At 35.8% G+C, this 20041-nt stretch overlaps 1 protein-coding gene across 4 annotated transcripts in view; it reads left to right on the top strand.

Moving 5' to 3' along the window:
* The window catches only part of LOC149802036 (serine/threonine-protein kinase atr-like), a 305327-nt gene that overhangs the window by 133329 nt on the left and 151957 nt on the right, over nt 1–20041 (top strand). For all 4 annotated transcript variants that reach the window (XM_089956441.1, XM_089956438.1, XM_089956439.1 and 1 more), the window contains 5 exons: nt 519–611; nt 10768–10853; nt 12661–12732; nt 15573–15692; nt 17454–17558. In XM_089956441.1, coding sequence (XP_089812567.1) covers nt 519–611; nt 10768–10853; nt 12661–12732; nt 15573–15692; nt 17454–17558 — 476 coding nt within the window. The remainder of the gene's footprint in view (nt 1–518; nt 612–10767; nt 10854–12660; nt 12733–15572; nt 15693–17453; nt 17559–20041) is intronic.

Genomic DNA, 20041 nt, shown 5'->3' with positions numbered 1-20041 from the left:
AATATTAATTATATATTTAGGCATATCTTGTCCAAGTCTGTGACAGATTCATTTTGTCCATGATATGATTCAAGTTCAAAGTTAAAGGCCACGACAGAGAACTGCACTTACTGGTATCTTGTAAACATGTCAACTCAAGCATATAAAAAAAATAATTTTGTTACCAAATTTGGGCTGTTGTTGTTTTTCCAAAATAACCTGATTTGATTTCAATACTTCATAGCTAGAAAACATAAAAGAACAGCAGTAACAGTGTTTTTCTAGCAAATTCTTTTTGGTAGTAGAGCATCAGTCCCTTTGATGGTCTCTTGTTTGTTGTGTTCATGAGAAAGAGCTTGTGCACTAGGTAACCTTATGGGAGAGTAGCATAGAGTGAGTTATTATCCACATCTTAGGTACTTCTGTCACATTAAGATTCAGAATACTCTGAGATATAATAACACTAAAAGTTAATAACAGTATTTTCTATATATATATATATATATATATATATTCATTATATGAATCTTGTTTTCCAGGCTGACTATTTACAACCAAGGCTACTGGGTGTGCTGGTTTTCTTTGAATCTCAGCTGCAGAACAACAATGTACCCATAGAGGAAAAACGCCTTGTAAGTGACACAATTTATCATGTAGAGAGAATAATATCTCAGATAGAGTGGGGCCCTGGGTGGCCTAGTGGTCTTTGTAGATCATGAACATATATCACCTCTGTCTCTGTGGGTTTAAGTTTTGCTAGGCCAGTGTAAGTATTAAGAAAACTTGCTAGTAGCTTCCAGTGGCTTGGTGTTTTTTCCCCAGGGGTTTTGGGTTCTTCCTTCCCCAAATACACTGGCTGCCATTTATAGCCTATCACATGCTGAAAAATGGAGTTAAACCCATTAAAACAAACATTTTATCTCAGATTCAAAATTTCAGTGACGAAGAATCCTTTTTTTATGCAGTCACCATTACAAGCATGATCTGGGTTTGAGACAGGAAATGTTTAGTTAGTACTAGTATAGCACAGAGTATTATATACAGATTATACATAGTATCATATACATAATGTATTTAGAGTATCATATACATAATGTGTATAGTGTAATATAAAGAGTATATATAGTGTCATATACAGAGTATATATAGTGTCATATACAGAGTATATATAGTGTCATATACAGAGTATACATAGTGTCATATACAGAGTATACATAGTGTCATATACAGAGTATATATAGTCATAAACAGATTATACATAGTGTTATATACAGAGTATACATAGTGTCATGTACAGAGTATGCATAGTGTTATATAGAGTATACATAGTGTCATATACAGAGTATAGTGTCATATACAGATTATACTTAGTGTTATATTCAAAGTATGTATAGTGTAATGTACAGAGTATGCATAGTGTCATATACAGAGTATGCATATTGTAATATACAGAGTGCATATCGTCATATACAGAGTATGCATAGAGTATATAGAGTCACACAGAGTATACATAGTGTTAACATCTTTCTTTTTTCCTGGTGAGGGTTTTATTTGTGAGGTCATGTTATGATCTAGTGTCATATACAGAGTATGCAAGGCATCATATACAGAGTATGCATAACATCATATACAGAGTATATATAGAGTCATACAGAGTATACATGGTGTCATATACAGAGTATGCATGGAGTATCATATACAGTGTATACCTAGAGTAATTTACAGAAAATACATAGAGCATCATACACAGAGTATAGTGTCATATACGGAATATGCATAGTGTCATGTACAGAGTATGTATAGCATCATATACAGAGTATATATAGAGTCATATACAGAGTATAGTGTCATTTAAGGAATATGCATAGTGTCATGTAAAGAGTATGTATAGCATCATATACAGAGTATATATAGTCATATACAGAATATACATAGTGTTTCATATACAGAGTATGCATAGTGTCATATACAGTATAAATAGTCATATACACAATATAGTGTCATATACAGAGTATACAGTTTCATATACAGAGTATGCATAGTGTCATATACAGTATAAATAGTCATATACACAGTACAGTGTCATATACAGAGTATACATAGTTTCATATACAGAGTATGCATAGTGTCATATACAGTATAAATAGTCATATACACAATATAGTGTCATATACAAAGTATACATATAGTATCGTATACAGAGTATACATAGTGTCATGTACAGAGTATGTAGTGTCATATACAGAGTATACATAGAGTATCATATACAGAGTATATATAGAGTCATATACAGAGTATGCATAGTGTCATATACAGAGTATACATAGTGTTATGTACAGAATATACATAGAGTATCATATACAGAGCATGCATAGTGTCATACAGTATAAATAGTCATATGCACAGTATAAATAGTGTCATATACAGAGTGTATATAGTGTCATATACAGAGTATACATAGAGTATCATATACAGAGTATACCTAGAGTCATATGCAGAAAATACATAAAGCATTGTATACAGAGTATATATAGAGTCATATACAGAATATACATAGAATATCATATACAGAGTATACATAAGAGTTGTTATATACAGAGTATATATAGTTATATGGAGAGTATATATAGAGTTATATGCAGAGTTTATATAGTCATATACTAAGTATACATAGAGTATGATATACAGAGTATATATAGAGTTATATGCAGAGTATATATAGAGTCATATGCAGAGTAGACATAGAGTATCAGATAAAGAATATACATAGAGCATCATACAAGTGTTCATTTCTTCAACAGATACATTACTAGATCATAACATGACCTCACAAATAAAACCCTCACCAGGAAAAAAGAAAGATGTTAACTAGTGCCTTGTTTGAGACTCGGCTTAAGCCAAGCGTATTTATAAAAAAGCTTGCCAGTAGGTTCCCATGGGTTGGTGGATGTCCCCTCATTTTTTTCTCAAGTCTTCCTCCACCAGATATACTGGCCAACTTGTATAGTCTATTGTGTGCTAATAAATTGTGTTAAGACCATAAACCACAGAACTAATGCCCTTTGACCTTTTTTAGGTTTAAAAGTACCAGAAATGTCATCTGCTTATCAAGCAAGAAGTGAGATTAGAGTGGTTTCCTCTTGGATTGAAGGATTGGCTCCAAATCCAGCCATTCCCTAGTTACCACTTCTGTTCATGTCTAGTCAGCACACACACTTTCCAAAGTCTGAGTGCAAAGGACTTTTATGCTCCTGATGGATATATAGTTAATTTTCCACCTGAATTTCATTTCAGAACTCCAGCATCAGTTGATATCATAACTAATGAAGAGAAGCCTTTTTCAAGCAGTTTCCAAAGTTGAGTTACTGACAGTTTGCTGTGAAAGCCAACCTCATGATCCCAGTATCAACAGGCCATTATTCCCACAATGATGACTCCCACTTAACTTCAGCCTGGTCTTCTACAAACATGAACTGATTTGCAACATCATTTCACTTGGTTCCTTGCCTAACCTGGTCTCCATGGCTGTCTTTGAGCAAGCTCAGCATACTGTATATCATACTATTGAGACCTTCACTGACAGACATGCCTTGAAGTCAGTCTGGCACATGGCACATGTACTGAACATGGCAGCTCAGCACTTGTATTCCAGTTTTGATAGTTGCTTCCATTAACCTCAAGCTGTCCAAGAGATTCCTTCTAATCTATATTCATGCTGTCTGAGATTCCTTCCAATCCATATCCAGGCTGTCAGAGAGATGCCTTCCAATCCATATCCAGGCTGTCAGAGAGATGCCTCTTAATCCATATCCAGGCTGTCAGAGATCAGCATGATACATTTTTTAGATCTCAACCATTTTTCTTCAGTCTCCTTTTCTATTCACATTGAGGATATACAGAAATTGGCTGCCAAGAAGGACCAAACAGTAGGGAAGACCCAACTGAATCCAATGGGGGGAAAAACCCTTCTTCAAAACCTTAATCATTATCAAGGGTGTAGTTTCCGAGGCAAGAGATAACAAAGCACATTGAGAAAGATCAGTTTAAGCCAGAAGTGATCCCAAGCTGATGATGCCTTTTTATAATGTCCTGGTGGGACAAAGACTTCAGTACTTCACTACAGACACTCTCCTCCTGAAAATGGCATTGGGATTCTATTATTCACAACATAAATCCAAGCATTTCATTCACACGGATATGAAGTTCAGAAGCTTTCTCAATCAAGTTTGCCTCCTCAAGATCATGCCTTGATGGTTTGTCTTCATGATATCAACATTGTGGACCTTACTCCATTGAGATGGAATGCCATGCTGCCAATCTTTGTCTCTCAAAGTTTGAAGCTGAAAGCCTGGCATGTTAGTTCCATTTCCCCATGCCCCTATGATTCCCAAGGCCATTCAGAAGGTGAGGGAATCTGAGTGCAGACTTATCCAAAATTGCTTCCTTCAAGTGGAAGAAATTAGGGCTTTAAGAACATTCCCAGGAAAATGAAGCTATCTCCATGCATGCTCAAGCAGCTACTTGTGCAGGTTTCCATCCAAACACTGGAACTCTCACACTGCATGCCTGGTTCATACCAAACAAGCCCCCAGAAAGGAACATTTCTGCAAACAAGTGACAGAATTGCTTGAGCAAGAAGGCCCACTGCTTTGAAAACTTGTATGGGGAAGTGGCGAGTCTTCTAGTAATGTGAGCTGGGAAACATCTTTCCTTTAAAAGCCTAATACCACAAATTGGTAACTTCCTTCTTTGAATTTCTGAGGAAATGATATTAGCATTGAGTACAATCAGGGGCTACTTTTTAATGATTTCAAGTAATTTTTGTTTTCATGGAATGAAGTACACAGTCAAGTACAAGGGCCTCACCTACCTTATACAAATTTTATAGATATAGATTTTGACATGGCTGAATAAATAAAACATTACAACACTTTCTAAAGCCTTGCTCATTGATCTTTAGTACGAAGTCTATTTCCTGGCAGAATCAGTGAATTTCATGCTTTATTGTTGACTCAAACTTTATGCAGTTCCACTATGATGGTTTGGTTTCCCTCATGACTGCCACTGGTTTCATTGCCAAGAACATATTCCTGATAATGGGAATTCAGTCTTTTATTTTGAAACAGCTTTTATCATTTTATCTGTCTTCTTTAGGTCTCTATAAGAACATTGAAGTGGTACTTTAAAAAAAAAAATTGAGCCAGTCAAAAAGGAGAATTCATCCTGCTTATTTTTTGCCACTCAAAAAGGAAGGAATGAGATTTTCAATGTTTTTTTTTGTTGTTGCTTGGATCTATTGAGATATCCACATAGTCCACAAAGAATTAACTACATGGCATAACCTACAGATAATTGACTACATGGCATAGCCTACAGGGAATTGACTACATGGCATAGCTTACAGGGAATTGACTACATGGCATAGCTTACAGGGAATTGACTACATGGCATAACCTACAGATAATTGACTACATGGCATAGCCTACAGGGAATTGACTACATGGCATAGCCTACAGGGAATTGACTACATGGCATAACCTACAGATAATTGACTACATGGCATAGCCTACAGGGAATTGACTACATGGCATAGCTTACAGGGAATTGACTACATGGCATAGCTTACAGAGAATTGACTACATGGCATAGCTTACAGGGAATTGACTACATGGCATAGCCTACAGGGAATTGACTACATGGCATAGCCTACAGGGAATTGACTACATGGCATAGCATACAGGGAATTGACTACATGGCATAGCCTACAGGGAATTGACTACATGGCATAGCTTACAGGGAATTGACTACATGGCATAGCATACAGGGAATTGACTACATGGCATAGCTTACAGGCAATTAACTACATGGCATTGCTTACATTTAATTGACTACATGGCATAGCTTAAAGGGATTTGACTACATGGCATAGCCTACAGGGAATTGACTACATGGCATAGCTTACAGGCAATTGACTACATGGCATTGCTTACATTTAATTGACTACATGGCATATGTTACAGGGAATTGACTACATGGCATAGCCTATAGGGAATTGACTACATGGCATAGCCTATAGGGAATTGACTACATGACATAGCCTACAGGAAATTGACTGCATGGTATAGCCTACAGGGAATGAACCCAAGACCACATGAATTTTCTTGGTATTTTGGCTCAAGAAGTTAGGGTAGCTACTAACAGTCTCTTATTTGAAAGATACTGTCCTCAGATTAATGTTATTCATGCCTTGTGATGGAGATCTGTTACGACTACATTCTCCATCTTCTCTCTAGGTAACCTTTCATCTCAGAAGGCTTAATTTCATCCAGTGTATCGGCCAACAGTTTGTCTTACTAGGTCCTTCTGACCAGGGGACCTTTCATCTCAGAAGGCTTAATTTGATATAGTGGGGCCTGTATCAGTTGTCTAACAGATTGTCTTACTAGGTCCCTCTGACTGGGGGACCTTTCCCTTCAGGCTTAATTTGATATAGTGGGGCCTGTATCAGTTGTCTAACAGATTGTCTTACTAGGTCCCTCTGACTGGGGGACCTTTCCCTTCAGGCTTAATTTGATATAGTGGGGCCTGTATCAGTTGTCTAACAGATTGTCTTACTAGGTCCCTCTGACTTGGGGACCTTTCCCTTCAGGCTTAATTTGATATAGTGGGGCCTGTATTAGTTGTCTAACAGTTATCTTACTAAGACCTTCTGTCTGGTGACATTTCATCTCGGAAGGCTTAATTTTATTTAGTGGGGCATGTATCGGCAGTCTAACAGATTATCATACTAGGTCCTTCAGAAGCCAAATAAGGTGTAGGTTACACTACTTTTGCTGGATTTGTGGGGCCAAACTATTTCCCTTTAAAACCATGCCTCTTGTTGAATGGCACCCATATCTCATATGCCATGGCCACCTTGGGGGTAACTTGGGGGATTTAACTCCCTCCTCTTCTTACCTATCCTGACATTATGATTGAGCAGTGCATTGAAGGAGAAACTAATTTTTGGAATAAATATTCTTTGACAATATTTTACTTATTCTAATATGGGTACTCACTCCAAAGCCCTCCCTGCATTTATATTCCTGAAAGAGCATGAACTTCCTTAGTGATAGTAACCAATAAATGATGAGATTTAGAACATTCTTTTGAATTATGTCTCGGTAAGACAATGGCATTTTAGCACTTGTGATCCTAAAAGACATTTTTATTGCTTAGGAGGGCTGGATTTTAATCTTCTTACATTTAAATAATGTATTTATTATATACTCCTTATATTTTTCTATTCCATTAAATAGTATAATGTATTTTTTATTTGCTGATATTTTTTTGTCTTATTATTATGGAGAAAGAGGAATTTATCTTTCACAATAGATACCTCTTTATGAGGCCTAATGGTGCCAGCAACTACTCTTTATGAGGCCTAATAGTGCCAGCAACTACTCTTTATGAGGCCTAATGGTGCCAGCAACTACTCTTTGAGGCCTAATAGTGCCAGCAACTACTCTTTATGAGGCCTAATGGTGCCAGCAACTACTCTTTATGAGGCCTAATAGTGCCAGCAACTACTCTTTATGAGGCCTAATGGTGCCAGCTACTACTCTTTCTGTCATCAAGGCTAGGGGGATTATTGTAAATTGCAGCACTGAGAAAGGTTAATGTCAATTGAAATGACTTTTATTTCTGTTTATTCTGGTGGAATACACATACTGTATGCAAGTCACTAACAGAAATACAACCAAGTAGATACATGTATGTAGCAATCAAACCTTGGTTGCATGTTTTACAGTATAACAAAATATAAGAAGAGTTTAGGCAGGCAGTTTTACAGTATAACAAAATGTATGAAGAGTGTAGGCAGGCAGTTTTACAGTATAATGAAATGTAAGAAGAGTGTAGGCAGGCAGCCCAGGAATTGCATCTCCATCTCTGTACAGCAACTATCACCTTTCATCCTCGATCATTCACTTCACAACCCGAAAACCAGCTGCAATCCCAAACCTATAGATGAAAAAAAATTGCTAATCAGCTTTAGAGGCAGTTGTATCAATCAGATATGAAACAAAATTTCTAATCCCCCACACCTTTTTCTCACAATTGTCTTATTTTCTCCACATCCTGCAGACATCTCTCTGGTTGGCACCTGACTCCTTTTTTTTCAAACTGTTTTGGATCAATCTTTTTTTGCCAAGTGAGTGGATGATCCATTTGTCTCAGAGGGCTTCAGTTATCATTTTGCTAGCCCTCTCCCCTTTTGCCCTCTCCATTCCAGACAGAAGTACCATCAGAATTGGTAAAGGATACACTTCTGCAGCAAGAGATCTGGATGCTTATCAAGAAGCAGCAGTGGAGATTGTTTGGAATTTTAAGTGGATTGAGCCAGCTTTTGGAGCTTGAAGACGTCACTTTCTCCCAGGTAAAGCTTGGAAAGAGGACATAACCAAATAAGCCCTCTTGTGGTTGAAGTGGGCAATACACATGGCATACTCTGAGATATCACTGGAAACAGAGTCGCCTCATGAAGATCTCAGTTTATGAGATAAGAGCAATCTCAGCAAGCCTTGCCTTGACTGTTAAATCTCTATTAAAGATATTGAGTCACCGGTTGGCATGCACAGTCATTTTTCTGGAGTTTTATCTGCAAGACTTGATTCATCAGCAACAAACTAATGATCTTGTGAACCCAGTTTCAGTCACACAAGGGGCTAACAGATCCAAATGACATCAGCAGAACCTCCAGACAGGCACCCTGTGCAGCTTTCACTGGATTCAGAAATTTTATTTGGCAAGAAATTCTCATTTCTTCCAAGACTTAACCACGTTTCCTCAGGTTATGCTGCTCACAAGTTAGGAATTGGGAATCGAATCTTCTTCCTTCAGAGGTTAACCAAGGTATCAATAGGGTGCTCAAGATCCCCATAACGTTAATGTCATTGGGAAACATATTCATAAAGAGAAACCATGTTTCTCCTTGAATAATTACTCAGTCACATTTATTTAATCCTCCCATCTTCTCTGCAATGCTAGCATCCTGTTGCATGATTTTCTGCTTAAGTTACTGAAAAATTTGCTTTTATTGTGACTTTAAATTCTAGCTCACCCTCAAAAACCAATAACTTAGAACCACCTTTAATTTATAGTTTTTCATAGTACTCACCAATATGTCTTCCAGTTCAAAATCCTCCCATGAATACAAGTCACGTTCTCTGGTTTGAATGAATCTCTGTTTTTCCTCACAGGCTTCACATTCATAACTAGACTTCCTTGGTTTTTGGAATAATGATCCATTATGCAATAGAAGAATATCTAAACAAGCTAATTTGCTTGTGTTAGATATATTTAATTTGCATTGTTTGTTAGATTTTTTATTTATTATATGCTGTGGATAATTGTATTTTGGAGTTGACCTTGTCATCAAGTTCATGATGTTATAAACTAGAGATGATGTGTTTTTTTAGTAAACAAGTAATATATAGCTAATATTTTCTGTATGATTTTAATATTGGGATCATTATCAATAGAAGTAAACATATTTATTAAGTTCTGGATCATGGTTAATGTCATTCTACCATAAAGAATATATAGTCTGCCTAGTTTACCACATTTTATATTATAATTTTAGTACCTGAATCTTCTAGAATGAAAGTTTACATTAAGTAATAGTTTATATATATATATATATATATATATATATATATATATATATATATATATATATATATATATATATATATATATATATAAAATGCTAATTGTGACCTAGGTCAAGTAGAGGGCTTTATATTATTGTTTACCTGAGAAATTACTCATTCATGCCATGAGGTTTTGAAGCAGAATCATTGTTGTGTTCAGTTTTTCATTTGGGCTGAAATTATTTATTCAGTTTATTATTCTCTGGAATTACAAGTGCTCAGGGATATTCTTGGACAGAAACATTAATTTGGAATTATAGTGAATTTCAACAAAGATATCTTGGATTATGTTGTGATTCATCATCACACTTCAGGCCATTGATACATTAGTACATTTGAGTCTACAGGCACATCAGCACCTAATGCATTGGATCATATTGGAATACCACTTGAATTCAGTTAGAACTTTATTCATTAGGATCAGTGATAAAACTTTTTAACTATTTTGGGATTTAATTCGCATTACTGTAAGATCTTGTTAAATTTTCTCTTTATATTCTTGGGAAATAATTTTTTTGTTGGATTTTACAAAACTCATTGGTTTTTCACTCTTTTTTTATTACTATGCAAGCATAGAGTGGAGTCATACATGGAGAGATGCAATCCAACAGAATAAACTTCTGCTTTGCCAGAGGACCATGTGCTTAACTTTGGACAGTACTGTTTTGAAATTTGTTCATTTCATTTAAATACACTTTTGTTTGCAAAATTAATTCTTTTATTTTGATATTTTTCACTGGTGATGAGAATTGATCCATTGCTTGACAGTTTGTTTAAATAGTTTTGTGAGATGTTATTAATAACATTGACATATGGAATTTGATGTCAATGTGATGATGTTAAAGCTGTTCATAATTTTGATTCTTTCAAGGTGATAGAAGCTGAGACCAGAAAAAGGTTCATGTAAACACATCTGTAGTTTTTTCTTTATTATAGGGTTACAGGATAAATAAAATACACAATTAGTATACTTTATAGTATTGTTTAATTCAGCAAGCCTTTGCTGTCTTATGGTTTTCTAACCCATATGAGCCTCATATTGAAAGACAGTTGCCTTTTATTTTAAATGTATGTGACAATTTTTTTCCATTTTCAGGCCTTGGAGAGTCTCATCTCCATCATCAAGCTAATGGGATCCAAGTACATCAGTGCAATCAGGCACAAAGTCATGAATACACTCAGGTAGCCAACTTGTAATTCATTTTTAAACTTGATGTCATACAAGGATTGGTAACTTGTGAAAGATGTGTATGACCCTAATTATTGCATGAATTTTTTTGAAGGCATTGTTACTAGACAACAATAAAAACACAATGGACAGAGTTTGACAAAGAATCAGAAAAATACCAGAATGCAACCAGAATTCATCATTTGTAAAAGAATGTACTGAAACATTATCTTGAAAGCGTTTTTTCGTATGTCAAATAAGGATATAATGCAACCTAGTTTTCCTACTTGCAACCTAGTTTTCCTACTTACGACCTAGTTTTCCTACTTATGATGCTTTTAACTAGTAATACAACTGGTTGGAGACATAGATACACAATCCTGACAAGTAAGAGTTTTATTTTTCTGACAAAATATTTTATATATTTGGTAAAATTTATTATTTTCAGCAGTTAATGAATTATCTAGGCAGAGGAAAAGTAGTTATATTTTAATGACTGGATATTTTGGTTCATTAAGGCAATTTAAAATCAGGGGAAAAAGATTGATTAAAGTTGAAAACTAAGACTTTAGATGTTTTGGCTTCCAGGATGAAATAAATTGTTTGAATTATTAAGAAAATTATTTGTTGGTTGTCTGATTTAGTCCATGAAAAAAATGGAAATGTAATTTTTAGAGTGAGGTAAGATATATATACACCATTGTAATGCAGTGGAACCATTGTAACCTAGCAATGAAGGATCCACAAATTTAACTTATGGACAGTTATTTGGAATACTCTGCATTAGTATGTTCACTGCATTAGTAAGATTTCTGCTTTAATAAGGTCATTGCATTAGTAAGGTCACTGCATTAGTAAGGTTATTGCATTAGTAAGGTCACTGCATTAGTAAGGTTACTGCACTAGTAAGGTCATTGCATTAGCAAGGTCACTGCATTAGTAAGGTTACTATATTAGTAAGGTCACTGCATTAGTAAGGTCTCTGCTTTAGTAAGGTCACTACATTAGTAAGGTTACTGCATTAGTGATAAATCACTGCATTAGTAAGGTTACTGCTTGAGTAAGATTACTTCATTAGTAAGGTTACTGCTTAAGTAAGGTTACTGCACTTGTAAGGTCACTGCATTAGTAAGGTTACTACATTAGTAAGGTCACTACATTAGTAAGGTCTCTGATTAGTAAGACCTAATGTAAGGATGATAAAGACATGCTTAATATTGTCATGATATATGCTGGGATTCAGAATGGGCTAAATTATTCGGTTGTCAAGTTTATTAGTACAGTTTATACTTGTTTATAAGACGAGTCCAGCTGCAGACTACACAGACCCAGATCTACCATCGCATAATGTGACCTGGTTTTGTGTAGTTTGTGAGGAGCAATTAATAGAACAAACAACAGAGACCCAGATCTGCCATTGCATAATGTGATGGCAGATCTGGTTTTGTGTAGTTTATGAGGAGTAATCAATAGAACAAACAACAGAGACCCTGATTTGAAGGCACATTCTGATACAGCAGATCAGGATCTTTTGTTTGCAGTTTGATTCAACTTATAAGTGAGTATATACAGTATATGTTTTGCAGTTATAGGAATACTTTATTAACTTGCTTGTAAGTTAAATCCAAACAGCATAGACCCAAATATGCCATTGTATAGTGCACTGGCTGATTACTCCTGACAAACAGTATAGACATAGATCTGCCAGGGCATCTTGTTGTTGTGGAACTGGGTCAATGCAGTTTGCAGCTGGACATGATTTATAAATGAATATATATTGCTTTATCAGTCTATTACAAGCCCAGTTTTCATAATTTCCAGGATTGGTTTGCAGTTTACAGACACAGAGTTTGTGGAGATTTCTTGTAGAGCCTGGAACTGTTTTGTCAGAAGGTAACATTCTTGATAATGTTTTCATTATATGTTTTGCTGATAGGCTTAGATATCACATTCCAGTGGCAGTACTGGTTAGATTGTCATTATCATCAACCATGTTAAGATATGCATTCCAGTGGCAGTACTGGTTAGGTTGTCATTATCATCAACCATGTTAAGATATGCGTTCCAGTGGTAGTACTGGTTAGGTTGTCATTATCATCAACCATGTTAAGCTATGCATTCAGGTTTTTCTGAAAGTTGTGTACTAAATTAAATTTACTTACAAAGTTCTTTATGAAAGAGATCTAAACTGTGAATTCATTCAATACAACCTTATTGATATGATGGCTTGTGGACAGTATTTTTGCCTCCACAATGTCTATGGGAAGGCTTATTGTCAGTATTTGTGCTTCCACAATGTCAGTGGGAAGGTTTATTGTCAGTATTTGTGATTCCACAATGTCAGTGGGAAGGTTTATTGTCAGTGTTGGTGCCTCTGCAATGTCAGTGGGAAGGCTTATTGTCACTATTTGTGCTACCACCATGTCTATGGGAAGCTTATTATTAGTATTTGTGCAACCACAATGTCTATGGCAGTGCTGCCCAACCTGTGTCCCGTGGGCCACATGTGACCCGTGGGTTGATTATAAATGGCCCACCAAAACTCGAGCAGCTATATAGTTGTTGCTTTTTAGTTTTCTGCTGCAGCCCTTGGCTTCAAGAAAAACATTTTTCAGTGGCCCATGGTGTCAAAAAGTTTGAACAGCACTGGTCTGTGGAAAGGTTTTGAGTACTATCTATGTCCATCCATTTGATCCTGTCCTTTCATGTCCCATTTTATAGTGCCCCATCATTTCCCATCTTATCCCATCTCATCATGTCCCATCTTATCCTGTCATTTTATGTCCCATCTTGTACTGTTCCATCAATTTCCATCTTATCCTGTCCCATCTTATCCCATCTGATCATTTCCCATCTTATCCTGTCCTATCATGTCACATCTTATCCCATCTTATCATGTCCCATCTTATCCTGTTCTATTATGTTTGCATCTTATCCCATCTGATCATTACCCATCCCATCTCATCATGTCCCATCTTATACTGTCCCATCGTGTCCCATCTTATCCTGTCCCATCATGTCACATCTTATCCCATCCGATCATTTCCCATCTTATCCTGTCCTATCATGTCACATCCCATCCAATCATTTCCCATCTTATCCTGTCCTATTATGTCACATCTTATCCCATGTCATCATGTCCCATCTTATAATGTCCCATCATGTCCCATCTTATCCTGTCCTATCATGTCACATCTTATCCCATGTCACATTTGATCCCTTCTCATCATGTCCCATGTTATCCTGTCCTTACATGTCCCATCTTATCCCATCCAATCATTTCCCATCTTATCCTGTCCTATAATGTCACATCTTATCCCATCCGAGCATTTCCCATCTTATCCTGTCCCATCTTATCCCATCCTATCATGTCCCATCTTATACTGTCCCATCATGTCCCATCTGATCATTTCCATCCCATCACATCTGTCACAAATTTAATTTTTGCTCAATGACTTTTCAAGGAATTCATGGACTGAAAGGAAATTTCATATGAGACTTTACAATAATAAGGTCTTGATTGCTTTTATGCCTGGGCCTCGAGTGACCGAGTGGTCTAAAGCATTCTCTGTTACGGATCACTGTCATCTCACCTTTGTCTGTGTGGGTTAGAGTCTAGGATTCAGCCAATGTGGGTATGTGAGAAAGCTTGCCAGTAGCTTCTTGTGGGTCTGTGGTTCTTCCTGGGGTTTTCATGGGTTCTTCCTCCACCATTAATACTGGCCGCCATGTATAGCCTATCATGTGCTGAAAAATGGCGTTTAACCCCACAACAACAACAACAACTTTTATGGCATTATGTTCTTTGTTTGACTGTGAACTTTGCCCTTCCATCTCATATTGAACATCTTGAATTGCAATTGAATTTGAATGAGACTTTACAGTAAAAAGACCTAGTCCAGTTCACTTATACTGATCTAGAACTTTGTCTTCCATTTTGTTTCCTTATGATAACTTTTGAAGGACTTTATGGATTGGAATCTACTTTGGTACAAGGTTTTACAGAAGAAATATAGGTCAGTTTTCATTTTCGTGATTTTCCATCAAAATATTACTCTTTTAGCCCCAGTTTGACTTTTCTCTAAATTGTCTGTTAAATAAACTTCAAGGATTTCATTGATTGAAATTGATTTTAGGCATGATGCTTTATAATAGGTAAATCTAAGTAGAGGTTGATTTATTCCTCCTTATTTGGCCAATGTTTTTAATAGAGTCATGGCTCCATCTTTCATTTAGAACCATGCCTCTTTTGTATGGGGTGGTTTTAACATTACTTCTGTCTCTCAGTATTTGCTTTGCTCTTCCACTAATATCGAATAAAAGCAGCTCGAGTTTCTTTGAAGATTGCATGTGTGTGTGTGTATTTTTAGTTTTGTACAGCTGGATGGTTTAAAGTAGATACATTAAATTTTGGGATATGATTAGGGTTTGTAGATCTGTGCAATGACCATAACATTTTGAGGGAGTGGAATAAATTAGAAAATATGAAGAATCGTTTGTCTTTATGGCAGATTTCAGTTGTAATTGGTTACTTTTATGCCCAAATCTATCAGGGTAGTGCTGAAGTTATAACATACAAAAGCAAAGAACATAAAAATTCCCAGCATCTTCACTAGGTAATTGGTTTTTATGGTAAATATAATAGGTGTCTAACTCTAATCTCTTTAGAACACTAATTAGCAAATGGTCAGTTAGCTCCAGATTATGACATTTTCCTTTTTCTCCCTTTTCAGCCTGGAGTTGCCCTTTTTGGGTCAAATGATGCCCCAAATTGTGGCGACTCTACTGCCCCTCCTAGAACGCTTGCCCAAGCAGGTGGCAGACATTTTCAATTTTATGATTGTTGAGAACAGGTAAGCAACAGCAAACATGTATGGATTTTTTTCTTCTTTGGAACCAGATATTATCATGTATTAAAAATGCTGATATTTTCTTGTGAAATAACTTAAAAAGTCAATTCATTTAAAAAAAATTATGTACTATTTTATTTTTACCTTTGATGATTTTTAAAATGCTGCAGTAATCAACTTAGATTCATAATAAGAAATTCCCTTGATTTAATTTTTAAGAGAAAGATATATCTTGACACTTAATCATAAGTTTGAGTTTGAAATAAAAGTGACCAATCATAAAGTGACTGTGTGAGACACAGATGCTACATTATAAGGGAGATCACTTTTTTGGAGACATATACTGGGTGGGTTGGGTTTAGATTTTGTGTGCTTAATGCCATATTTCAGCTAAGGGTAGGCTGGTATATTCATTAGAGGAAGAACCCAGGCTACCCATGGAAAGAATTACTGACCCACAAGAAGCTACTGGTGAGCTTTCTCACCCACATGGATAGTTGTGAGATGTAAGTGATCTCTAAAGGTGAGCTACATGGATGATTTAATCACCTGGCGTGCCCCACCTGATGGGAGACATATACTTCATTATTAGTTCCCACCTGATGTAAGATACATACAAAAGTATACCATTCTCATGATAACTTGGAAACCTGCTTATAACTGGGTGTCAGTTGTGGATCCTGGTTTTTTTTGTTCTAGAAAATATTTATAAAAATTGGTCCCTATGTGTTGAATGTTAGGAAAATCTTGAACAAAATTGGTAAATGAAACCTTGATATATTGCTCGATTTATTGTTGAAAATGGTGGCTAGTGCCCAAAAAGTTAGAATTAACATCAAGTTATTATTAGAAATCACATATTTTGTTAAATTTTATTGGAACAATATTTTCTTAATGCACTGTATATAATAATATATAGCAAAATAGCAGTCAATGAAAATTTCTGGTTAATGCTAACAAGTGGCAACATTGAAGGAAATAAACACCAATTAAATATGTCTTGTTAGTTTAAATTCATTTTTTAATGATTTATTTCATTTGCACTGTAAACAGTATGAAAGAGATAAGTTTATCCTACTCTATTGGTATATACCAACAAAAAAAAAGAACCACTCCGGTTTCCTAGTGGTTAGAACATCTGCCTCAGATACAGGATGTTGTAGGTTCGATCCCCAGCTGAGTCATACCAAAGACTTACAAAAATGGTACTAACAGCTGCCTCGCTTGGTGCTCAGCATTAAGAGGTTAGTGTTAGGACTGGTCAGCCTGGTGTCAGGATAATGTGACTAGGTGGGACATCATGCTACATGTCTGCAGCATGATGCCCCAGTGCTAGACATCACTAAAAGCTGCCATGCTACATACATTGTAGCAATAGTCTGAAAATTTGTTAAAGTTACATTGCAAAACCAAATCACACACATATACCAAAAAGTTTATTCTGAACTGTCAGCGGCACAGGATTAACATCCTGATAACAGTTGGGGCCTCAATGAAAAAGAAGTGGGTAAAAATAAAATACCAGATGTAGGTGCAGGGTTCATAGAGCTGAGGCAGCACACCACAACCCTCTGTGTCTGATTAGGATGAACACTAAATTGGTTTTTATTGTTCAAGAACTAAGATCAAGTTAAATATATTAATTAGCTGTAATCCATAACCACATCATACATTAATTACATCGGAGAAAGTTTTCATTGATGGACAACTATAGTAGACTTAACAGGTGTACGACTATAATGAGGAATGAATGTGTACTTTCAGGGAACCATTGAAGAGTTATTTCCATGACATTTATTTCCTGCCAGACATGCCAGAGCTTAGTGATGCTAATGTCATTCTGAAACAATACACAGAGGGCCCATCAAGGTTAGTGACATGTAACAAATACACAGGATTTGATCTTTGTAGCCCATCAAAGTCAGTGACATGTAACAAATACACAGGATTTGATCTTTCTGGCCCATCATGGTCAGTGACATGTAGAAATTACACATGATTTGATCTTTGTAGCCCATCAGGGCCAGTGACATGTACCAGATACACAGGATTTGATCTTGGTAGCAATCAAAGTCAGTGACGTAAAAAATACACAGGATTTTATCTTGATAGCCCATCAAGGCCAGTGACATGTCAAAAATGTACAGGATTTGGTCTTGGTAGCCCATCAAAGTCAGTGACATATAAAGAAAATATACTGTATTTGATCTTGCTAATCCAACGATGGGCAATGACATGTAAAAAAAATATACAGGATTTGATGTTGGTAGCCCATCAAGGTCAATGACATGTAAAAAAAATATACAGGATTTGATGTTGGTAGCCCATCAAGTTTAATGACATGTAAAAAAAATATACAGGATTTGATGTTGGTAGCCCATCAAGGTCAATGACATGTAAAAAAAATATACAGGATTTGATGTTGGTAGCCCATCAAGTTTAATGACATGTAAAAAAAATATACAGGATTTGATGTTGGTAGCCCATCAAGGTCAATGACGTAAAAAAAATATACAGGATTTGATGTTGGTAGCCCATCAAGTTTAATGACATGTAAAAAAAATATACAGGATTTGATGTTGGTAGCCCATCAAGGTCAATGACATGTAAAAAAAAATATACAGGATTTGATGTTGGTAGCCCATCAAGGTCAATGACATGTAAAAAAGATATACAGGATTTGATGTTGGTAGCCCATCAAGGTCAATGACATGTAAAAAAAATATACAGGATTTGATGTTGGTAGCCCATCAAGGTCAATGACATGTAAAAAAAATATACAGGATTTTGATGTTGGTAGCCCATCAAGGTCAATGACATGTAAAAAAAAATATACAGGATTTGATGTTGGTAGCCCATCAAGGTCAATGACATGTAAAAAAGATATACAGGATTTGATGTTGGTAGCCCATCAAGGTCAATGACATGTAAAAAAAATATACAGGATTTTGATGTTGGTAGCCCATCAAGGTCAATGACATGTAAAAAAAATATACAGGATTTGATGTTGGTAGCCCATCAAGGTCAATGACATGTAAACAAAATATACAGGATTTGATGTTGGTAGCCCATCAAGGTCAATGACATGTAAAAAAGATATACAGGATTTGATGTTGGTAGCCCATCAAGGTCAATGACATGTAAAAAAGATATACAGGATTTGATGATTTGATGTTGGTAGCCCATCAAGGTCAATGACATGTAAAAAAACTGTACTGGATTTAATGCTGGTAAGTTTTCAAAGTCAGTGACTGTAAAAAAAAATACTTGATTTGATCTTGCTAGTTCATCAAGGCCAGTGACATATAAAACTATTTAATCTAGGCAACAGGTTTATTCTGTACCTATATATCTCCTATTTGATTCCCTTGTACAAGCACATGCTAGGGGTTACTGGCTGTCTCATCCTAGGTAGGTGCTTTTCTCTAGTTCCACAGTTTTTTTTCTTCATGAAAAGGGTCACATATCCCCATCTAGACCTATATCCCACATAACCCCCACCTAGACCATGAAGAACACTAGATATAAACTTATTTGTTAAAACTTGCTGTAAAGTGCATGTGATGTAAAATGTACACTCTTAATGGTGTATACCTTAGTAAATATAAGTCCTATTACCTTATTGCTACTATATACTTCAACCGATGTAGACTTTGTTATAAAAAGATTGAAAAATGTAGCATTTCTTTCTGATGATACCACGATTCCCAAAATATGAAAATTAAATTGAACTATGAAGATTTTTGATGCTTGATATTTAAACATTATTTTACACTTAATTTTTGTATGCCTCATCATGTTGGGTAGGGCATATTGTTTTTATCTTGTCCATAAGTCCTTATGTCCCTCGTACCTTAATTTAAGCATGTGTTTACGTCAGTTTCAGGCACATGTTCTCTGAACATATGTCTAGTTATGAGTTCTAACAACATATCGGAGAGTCCCTCAAAGGTTTAAATATTGGAAAGAGTGCAAGACTAATTTGTGAAATTGATGTAAAATTAATTTTCAGCTATACACAAGAGTGTTCTTAGAGATTTGTGAATCAGAGAACAGTGCTGCTGACAATCAAATCATTTTGTACATTTGCAATGAGATGTGCCATGTCTTTCTTTTTGGAAACTAGCAGTTACTTGCCAAAATATTTGATGTCTTGTAATTTTCAGATGTTTTACAAGAATTTTGTTTTGGACACAGTCTGAGAAGACCTGGTGTCTCACTTCAAGTAGATTTGTCAATATGTTTTTAATTAAGTGGGGAGGAAGTTTATGTTAATGGAATATGTCTGTCTAAAAGCACCTCAAGCATGGAGAGTGAACATAACTATGATAGTCAACGTATAGTGATGTTGA

Source organism: Sinohyriopsis cumingii, chromosome 4 (genome assembly GCF_028554795.1).
Source record: "Sinohyriopsis cumingii isolate HCF-2022 chromosome 4, ASM2855479v2, whole genome shotgun sequence".
NCBI classification, from domain to species: Eukaryota; Metazoa; Mollusca; class Bivalvia; order Unionida; family Unionidae; genus Sinohyriopsis; species Sinohyriopsis cumingii.
This window is presented reverse-complemented; position numbering and strand designations above follow the sequence as displayed.